Source organism: Taurulus bubalis (genome assembly GCF_910589615.1).
Source record: "Taurulus bubalis genome assembly, chromosome: 11".
Lineage (NCBI taxonomy): Eukaryota > Metazoa > Chordata > Actinopteri > Perciformes > Cottidae > Taurulus > Taurulus bubalis.
In genome coordinates, this window is record NC_136599.1 from 23,212,655 (window position 1) to 23,222,126 (window position 9,472).

A 9,472-nucleotide genomic window follows, 5' to 3' on the forward strand; every position below is an offset into this window, starting at 1 on the left:
TGCAAAACACTTACAAATTGATTATTCGTTTTGGGAAAAGGAAGGTGTTTTTTTTTTTTTTTTTTAAAGCAGCAAAAAAGATGATGCATGTTCATGCAATATTCATAGTGGTTCTGACTTCCGTCAGTGTAATGGACACCTCAAACTATGAAAAGCCATGTTCGTTTTAAGGTTAGCATTCTGCGGTTGGCAAAAGACAAATACAGCACTTTCAATAATCTGATCTGTCAACATGCGGTGGGACGCCAAACAAAGACATGAACATCTCAGGCAGGACACACTGTAAAGCAGGAAAAAACACACTTCATACGGGACACACGTCCTCTCTGTTTGGTCGGCCACTTTGCTGCTGAAGAAGGAAATAAACACATCATCACACTGTGAACATTTTATTTACTAGCTTGTTAAGATTGCATTTACAATGATAATCTTAGAAAGACTCAACAAAGATCCTTTGTACAGGTTTTTTCAAGCAACATAAAATTGCAAATAAGGTATATACAAAAACAACAACATTAGAATAATGTAAATAAATGTGTAATCAGTGACATATTTGTTTGTCCGGCTACACCAACATGCTGCAGTCATTAGATACTATTTTTTTGTTTGACTGGTGACAGACTTAAAACCAGATGATGTTGACTAATGCAAACTGCTCACATTAAGAGTGAATTTAATAAGGGAGATGATCATGCAAATATCCACTGAGTCTTATGTGCCAAAAGAGGGATGAGCCATGCCAGTGCCGAGGGATGTGGAGAGACTATTCCAACATGCTCACTTGGAACCAGACTGCTTTTAAATAAATACAACTAATTAAAAAGAAAAGGGCGAAAGTGATCTGCCTAATGAGTGCAGCATATCGAGACAGATTCATGAAATGTCAAAAATTGTCAAATTTGTCAAAAATAAAACAAGTTGTCAGTGAGGTTACGCTCGGCAAAGAGAAGCCGCTTCTCTTCCAATGCACGGGCATGAATACAAAATGTTTTATATACTATACTATCTTCATAAAAATAATCAAATTTAAGTTATAGCATTACTCGGGCGTATCCTTTCTCTCCTTTCCTCCGACATCGTTACAGTTGGTATGTACAAGAAAATGTCGTCAAAGAACTGCTTACAGTACGTTTCGCTGACACTGCAACTTGAATGGACCAGTTATTGTGCTTGTTTCAACAGCCACAGTGAATACAACAGATCCAAGACAAACGTAAAAAACAATTAAAAAAAATATTAAAATAACGTCTTAGCGAACAGAAGGCAATCCTTCAACTAGTACATTTGAATTAATATATTAATAATTTAACAACCTGTTGACTTGGCCGCCTATCGACGAGCAGCCTTGTGTGGTTTCGCTTTAGCTTCCTTTGTCCTGATTAGCTAGCTTGTGTCCATCTTCCCTCCTTTGCTCTCCCTGAAGATCCAAGTAACACTTCCTGACGTGATCAAAGTCCATAGATATAAATAAAATACACAAGCAGATACGTCTATTGAAAAAAAAAAAAAAAGGCATGCCATTGGTCCTTTAAATACTGTTCAATACGTAGGCTGGAATGCTTTTAGATTCTTTAATACCTGATATAGTAGAAGTAAGGGATAAAGATGCTCCTTCCGGACACAATAAATAACTATCCTTCATATAGTGCAGTAATACAGTACTCACACTAAACCTACAGTAATTGCACAGTAACCACATGCAAAGGGCTGAAGAAAGAGCAGCCCCCCCCCACCTCCTTTATCATCCCTCTTTTCACCTGTCCCTCAATCCCTACTTCCATCCCTCTGTCTAGTCCTCTTGCATCTGTTCAGCCAGCTACGTACATGAATACGAGGGTATTCGAGTATTTCTACTTCACACGGGGTCCAAACATCGAGCCCTGGGGAACGCCGGCCCAAACGGAGAGACAGAGTTGCAGTCCGAGGCAAAGCGGATAGCGTCTGCATTTAGGATGACAGCCAGCTACAGGTAGTTTGGTTAATCCAGTTAATAGTAACAGCTCGGTGAGGAGCGCCGTCACTGTTGGTGTCTTCTGTGTGAGGCCGCAAACTGGCCTCGCGCTTTCACTTGAGGTGTGAAAATGTTTGCACCAGTTGTCGGCCTTGTGAAGACAGACAGACAGACAGACAGACAGACAGACAGGCCAATGCTACTTCTATCTGGGTGGCTTCCCAGTAAAACAGTACATGACTAGTCTGAAGCTTCAGGCCGCATCATTCTCACGATAGGTGCTTCCTAGTAGCCGTCATTAGTACAGTCTTGTTTAGCCTGTACTTTGCACTAGTGGTATCCATGGTAGAATGATCAGTTGGGGAGGGGGGCAAGGTTTTTTCCATTGGGAGCGTCTCTTGGAAAAGAAAGCGGTGAGACCTCTGTTATTGTCATCTCTCATCATATCTTCCTATTTCACGTTCAGCCGTTCTCTGATGTCTTCTCTGAAGTGACGGGCTTTCTTAGAAATCTCCATCCGAAGGTGGCAAACAGAGCTTGAAGAGCCTGTTGTAAAAGAAAAAACACGAAATGAGGAGAATCCGCCTCGTCTCAGGACCCCGTCACGTACTGAGGGCATTGGTGCCTGAAAAGTGGTTTCATACAGTACCTTGGGAATGATGGAGGCATCTGGTCCATTACCTTGAGATTTTTAGCAGAGAGCTCAACTCTTGCTCCCTGGTAATAAATAAATAAAAAACAAGGAAACATTATGCTATGAGCTCGACAATGACCATAATACACGTAATGGCTTAGCATCCAAAATCCTACAATGTCTAGAAATAACTCTCAGATTATTATTTGTTATGATTTTACCAAAGGCATCTGTATGGTAAGACTTTGTGGTAGAGTAAGGCAAAACTAAATTTGATCTACATGGAACGGGGCTGGGTAACTAGTAAATCGGTGTAGTAACAATATGGCTATACCTCGCTATCACTAAAGTAAAAGAGTAAAGTTGATCAAATGAATATTTCCAAGCAAATTGTACTGTGACGCAGTACAATTTGTGGTTCTTTCAATATCAGAAAAAAACTCACTTTCTATTATTGTAAAATGGACTTCAAATGTATTACCAGTCGTAGTTCTTACTAAAGTAATTTCTAATGAACAAAATATGGGTGCAAAGAACCCACAATTTAGTGAGGATTCGAGGCCTCAACTGCCCCTGATCTTTACCTGTTTGCGCATTATATCCATGGTCTGCATGATGCAGCGCGGCATGAGGCTGTGGTTCCTGGCTAAGATCATCGCCTGCTCCAGTGTCACATTTAGGGTACATCTGTAAAGAACAAAAACAGGTGAGGAGGGTCAGCTGTAAGCAAAACATACCAAAGGGGTTGTCCACAGCAGTATGTGCACCTGCAGCTGGACACCTCGGGGGGAAACGTATTCAACTCAGCAGTGGGGCAAGGCTGCGCTGTGTTAATCTTTATTGCATCCGACAGCCTAGTGGCGCTACACGAGCGGTACAATAATGTCGGCGCAGCGCCAGGCTGACCTCTGCATGCCTGTGCCGCACATGGTGATGTGGCAGGCGCCCAGGCGGTTACACAGCTCGGAGGACACACACAGCACGCTGACACCAGACGGGTGGCCCTGGGCGCTCTGCCGCACGTTGACGTAGGACTGCATCAGTCGACAAAGGTCGTCCAGCGTGTTGAGGGGTCGCAGCAGCTGTGAGAAGGAGGAGGAGGGTCAGTGGTTTAATGGACCGCAAGCAAGAAGTTACAGTGGCAAAGGTGGCCATCTTAACAAGTCATTGAGCGTACCGTTAGGCTTTTTAATCTGTAATTCAGAACAACAACCATAAAACCAACTTATTTTTATTATACTGTTAAGACTGACGAATAACACCGCAAAATAGATATTTTTTAGATATATTGCCTGTAGTGCTATATATCAGTCCAGATCGTTTGTGTGAAATACCGACTGTAGAGCTGTGTGCCTTCTCTTCCATATAACGGGACACTCTCATTGACGGCAAAAACAGCAACGTCCCTTTCCAGAAATCCTGACATGGTATTTCAGATAATCCAAAGACCTCGTTGTGAGCAGTTCCATGGTGGGACTACTTTCTTTCTAACATATATGAAACTGCTGCAAACAAGGTCGGCGGATTATGTTAACTGTCCCTTTAAATTAGAACAAATTAAGATTCAAAACATTTAAAAATAGTGAAAAAGTTGATCTGTATTAGAAGCAAGTGAAATGATCTCCCAACACTTGATATATTTCAATATTTAATACTAGACTAAGTAGAGTAACTGACTTGCTAAGACGGTGCACCAGCAGAAATAAGAGGAAAACCATTCAAGAGGTTCAACTCTTTTTTTTTTAAAGACAATGAAAACCTGAGAATGAGGCTCTAGACCAGTGGTTCTCAAACTGTGGGGCGCAGAGGTATTACAGGTGGGGCGCTTAGCAATTAAGGAACAGTGTGCTGCTGTGAAGCACTAAGGGTTCAGTGTCTCGCTCAAGGACACCGAGACGTGAACTATGGGGAGACCAGGGACGAACCGGCTACCTTGTGGCTTCAGGACGACCACTCTCCCCATGAACATGAGAACTTTACATAGTACAAAAGGACTCGGACATAAAACGTCATTAATAAATACTTGGCAAAATGCTTGTACTTTCGTGGAAATGTTTACGTTACGCCGTTAACCGGTTACGCTTGAGCATGCGCGACTCGCCAAATTTTGCCGTTTTGCTAAAAGGTCTCTCAAAACAGAATATAAATCTCAGCTCAACATTGAGCATGAATTGAGAGCGGCCGCTCACTGCAGCTCACTGCAGCTCACTGCAGCCACTAATACTGATACAACGTGACGCTCACACATCTGCACTCATTTTATTTTGCACAGGTTGAACGTTATTGTTGTTATCTTGAAAATATATTCAACGCAAAACAGGTTATTTGCAGCCACAGTAAGTACTTTTTTTGCAAAAATATTAATTTGTTTTTGCACAGATATAACTTTATAAGCATTGTTCTAACAAAGTGATTGCACATGTTATTAGTTTTTGTCTGATGGAGCAATCTGGTTTACTTGAAGGGGATTTTAAGTTTCTTTATTCAATTATTTGAAAAAGCACAGATGGAGGAGTCACATTTTGTTACAATTTTGTTGGGGCGGTGGGGCCCGAACATTATTCTTCCTCCAAAGTGGGGCGTGAAAAAGTTTGAGAACCACTGCTCTAGACATTGAAATTACGCTCTATTCAGTTTTAATCACTGGAATCTAGTTCAGCTACAGTCAGTTGTGGGACACTAGGATTTGCATTCTAATCTAATCATCTCCGAGGTTCAAATGGATGCAGTTCTATAATGTTGAAGTGTTGAGGTTAGTTGGAGTTAATAGGAGAGGGTGGTGGAGGGGTTCCAGTGGAGGGAACAGGTCTCCAGTACGTCTTACTTTTGAAATGCTTGGTTGCAGGTCTCTAACTTCAAGGCCCAGTATCTGCGCTTGCATTTATATTCAGTCACAACGTTATATAAAAAAATGGACTCATGTTACAAGAACATGATACAAGTCACGAGACAAAAGACCACGGAGACTGCGACAAAGGCAATAAATGGGAAGTTTAACAGAATAAGTGTATATTTACCTGGTCTATCTTCATCGCTGTGGTGTTTGAGTCCGTCGGGAGATTGGACTTCTCCAAATAGAAAGCCCTGTTGGGGGAAAAAAAAAACACATCTAGTTGAGTCTCGTTCGGAAATCGAAAGATTTTTCTCCTCTGACTCACTCTGTGTGAGAGCTGAGTCATCTTGCATCTCGAGAATATTACTGTACATATTTCATAATTTATTGATGTTGCATGAGTAATTTCCTGGGAATTGACGCACACAAATGTTGCAGAAATACCACACATGCTGATGTTACTACATGAGCGTCCAGCTGAATGATTCAGCTCTCACCTTGAACAATTCTAGACCTTCAAACTAGTTCAAACAGCAGTCGAAGCTGCTTTTCTGCTTGCTTATGCAACAACACAGGGTCGACTCTCCCTTTGAGGTGAAATATATCTGGAGCGCTAGTGAGGGCTGCGACGCAGTGTAGCATGGCGCACCTGAGCCTGCGGTAGTAGGCCTTGACCTTCTCCAGTGAGACAGCGTTGGTGCGCTGCTGGAACTCCTCCACGGCTGCGTAGTCCTGCTGGGACACTCCCTCTGGACGCTCCAGCGCTGGAGGAAAAAGGCAGGAGGAGTTAGATCAACACACGGGCACGAGTTTACAAATCTTCAAAAACCTCACTAAGGTACAAACTTACACCAACATCATTTTAATGTTGACTCTGAAAATCCTTTCGATCCAACCAGCCCGTGAAGCCACATTTTGAAACATTTTTGAATGCCTCAAATCTCCTGATTTAAAGAGGATTTTCAATCCATATGAGAACATATGGTGCTCAGAGATATGGCCACGCATTCACACAAACTTCAGCACCTGCAATATCGTAGCACTCCCCCCACTCCTCTCTTCCTACCCTGCAGCAAAGACTATTTTCCAGTAGGTGGCAATGTACAACCACAGATCTGTACTGCTGAATGGCTCTGAGGCCGTGCTGCAGCACTTGGTTCCAGTTGAACTACGCTAGAGCGATATGAGCTCTGTCACTGGGTCGGTGTTCCAACTGGCACTCGTCTATGGAAATAAAATGGCTATTTGGCAGACAGGCATGCTGCTAGACGGCAGCAGAGCAGGACTCAAAAGGTGGAGCGTCTTCAACGGCCAATAAAAGGCTCCAATCTAACTTAATAAACGCATGTCGAGCTTTCAGGAAATGTGCCGGTGTGAGAAGCTGCATAATGCTCCGAGAGTGTTTTTAAATTGTATGTCTAGTGTGCAGAAGTGTTTTCCTCCGTATTCAATACGACCCTCCCAGAATTTGGCCCCGCTGACACAAACAGTGCGGTCACAGACTCTTGTTTTTCTATTTTATTATTCGATAATGCCGGATTTAAACTACCTTTTAATAAAGGAACAACCTTTTTTGATTATTCGGGGATTTTTATTATTTAAAGGAACAACACCCAGGCCCACTCGCCCCTGTTGTGTAGTGTTTCACTTCTTTGTCTCCACCCTTTAGTCCAGTTCCTCTGTCACAGTCTTACCCCTGGTGAAGAGGACGGTCTGCAGCTTGAGGCTGCCTCCATTTTGCAGCCGGGTGGGCAGCTCACTGAAGTGACAGCTGTCCAGGTACAGAGTGACCCTCAAGGCCTGGCGGCTGCCCTCCACCTGGTAACACACCGGTGTGTCTGCAATGCATAGACACAGAACGTTAACAGGACTGCACTATTATCATTTTGGCTGTCGAAAAACTTCATAAAACCACAATCCAAGCAGTCGTATCAGAAACTCCGCCCTGCCACAACTGAATGTTGAAAACCCCCCGAGTCTCCAGCATTGCCTTACATTGACACTGTCACAGAGTGCAAGGTAATGGGAGAAGAAGAACAAATATGACACGAGTCCATTTAAATATAACATCGGTTATTACCCTGTGTGTTAGTCATTTTTGGAAAATCTGCACGACACGTATCGTTACGTCTGTTTTTAATGTAGCAGCTTCTGGCAAACACACTGGTGGGATGTTTTTTTTTTTTTTTTTTTTTTTTTTTTTTAAAGCAACATAATTACTGTGCTGGACAAATGGAAGGTTGATCCCCCATTATGTACGACAATGACATATGTACAATTTAGATGTTTTTCTGCCGCATTTGTTTAATCTTTCTGCTCCCTTTGTAGATCAAACTAATTTGTCATTGCTGAATCACTCGTAAGCAGAGTGGTAACCTTTCCTGATTCTACAAACAATACACGAGTAGTACTAATGTATAAATTACAGCGGTTTCTGACTGTGGCACATGAGCTGTTCTGAGAAAATGGAAAAGACAACCTTTACTGAGCGTCCTCTAGGGTCAGCGCTCTTTGCTGGAGAACCCATCAAGCCGTAATCCTGTGGAATTGGCCACGATGCCTCAGACTCTGTGGTGCTCACACGATTCTGCCCCACCGATAGCTCCCAGCTTGCTGAAGATGCTCTTAGCAAATCAATACTGTCCAATGGAGGCTGCCGCCACAAAGCATCTGCCTGCACTGCAGCTTTCTGAGCATAAAATGCAACTTCAGCGAAGCCGTTTGGTTAAAAATTGTGGTTTTGACATCAAAGTGTAGGAGATTGGGTCTGAGCACTGTGCATATCTCTACTTATGTAGTGTGCAGTATGAATGCCCTAGGCAGTATGTGCATGCATTGGTTTGCAAGTTCGTGCAAAAACACACATAGCCATGTGTACACTAAATACTTTCTGCTGCAGAGCGTGATCCCAGAATAACAAATCCCCTGCTTCATCTGTCGCCCTGCCTCCCAAAATGGGAAGTGCATGTTGGGCTTTTCCTTTGAGCGGCAAATCTCTGCCGGCCACATTGAGGTGGCTGAAAGGAGAACCGATTCAGGATGCGGACGTCCTTTTGTATCTGCTGGCTTTAAGGCTCCTGGTGGCCGGTGAGCACCTTTGGTGAATACAGATACGGAGGGTATTTAAAAAGGCACGAATGCGCCCAGGTCACATCACGGCGCTCACAAAGACCCCTATGAACAACCTGCGGCGCATTCTCAGTTGAAACTACTGCATTTCACTCTTCTATTCAAATGCTTGCTCTGAAACAAATGCTCCGACCTTGAGCGGTTTGGCGGGACTGAAGCGATGCAAACCACAAAATTCGTTTTGCCATTTTCATGCAGCGGACTATGAGTTTAAAGTACTGCTTGTGCACATCTATGGGTGCTTCCATATGTGTCGGTATGTCATGTGTCTCAGAGCAGCACTCTAGTTTGAACGATTCCCTCTCAGAGCCTGTCAAGAAGGGGTCGTCTCATCTTTAATACAAGGAAAACAAGGACTTTAGGAGGACGCACGCTGTGCCCTTGTTGAAGATGATTTATGGAGCCATTATAGTGTTGTTTTAGCTCTCCATTCAGTGGCGTTCCACTGAAAAGAAAAGAAAATCTGCAATGATTAAACGTCAATTTCGCCCTCAATGGCTACCATACATCCACACAATGGAACTTTATTCAGAGTTGGTCGAATCATACAGCTGCTCATTAGCAGCGGTGTGGTTTCAATGGGCAGAGTCAGGCTTTCTTGATGGAGTCTCTTACTTGCAACTAGACACTCATCCTCCAGTTGCCTGAAGAACACAGTGACTTTGTCCAAGTCCAACAGGGCCGCCTTGGTGTCCTCCAGCATGGTCCGCTCCTCTTTCTGCCAGGGGAAGAGAGAGAAAAAGAGAGCTCAGTCGCAGCGGGAAAGCAGTTGCGATGGTAAGCAGCCACGCAGTAGAGGACAGCTATAATGCATTCGACTTGTGAGAAGTGACATCACAAAATCGGTTTGCAGCTTCTTGACAAGAGAAAACAGAACATCTGTGCTCACCAGGTGTAGGGCCAGCGTGGACTGGAAGTGCAGTAG

The 9,472-nt window shown here is 43.5% G+C and overlaps 1 protein-coding gene across 1 annotated transcript in view; it reads right to left on the minus strand.

Annotated features, from left to right (window-relative positions):
• Window positions 1-376: 376 nt before the first annotated feature.
• prex1 (phosphatidylinositol-3,4,5-trisphosphate-dependent Rac exchange factor 1) overlaps window positions 377-9,472 on the minus strand; it is a gene marked incomplete at its 5' end in the record, with an annotated part of 72,967 nt that continues 63,871 nt past the window's right edge. The window contains 10 exons of the mRNA XM_079226363.1: window positions 377-2,497; window positions 2,601-2,668; window positions 3,170-3,272; window positions 3,492-3,667; window positions 5,410-5,454; window positions 5,603-5,669; window positions 6,068-6,182; window positions 7,113-7,256; window positions 9,163-9,265; window positions 9,437-9,472. The exon at window positions 9,437-9,472 is cut by the window's right edge and continues 182 nt beyond it. Of these exons, the coding sequence (XP_079082489.1) occupies window positions 2,455-2,497; window positions 2,601-2,668; window positions 3,170-3,272; window positions 3,492-3,667; window positions 5,410-5,454; window positions 5,603-5,669; window positions 6,068-6,182; window positions 7,113-7,256; window positions 9,163-9,265; window positions 9,437-9,472 (900 nt within the window). The 3' untranslated portion in view covers window positions 377-2,454. The remainder of the gene's footprint in view (window positions 2,498-2,600; window positions 2,669-3,169; window positions 3,273-3,491; window positions 3,668-5,409; window positions 5,455-5,602; window positions 5,670-6,067; window positions 6,183-7,112; window positions 7,257-9,162; window positions 9,266-9,436) is intronic.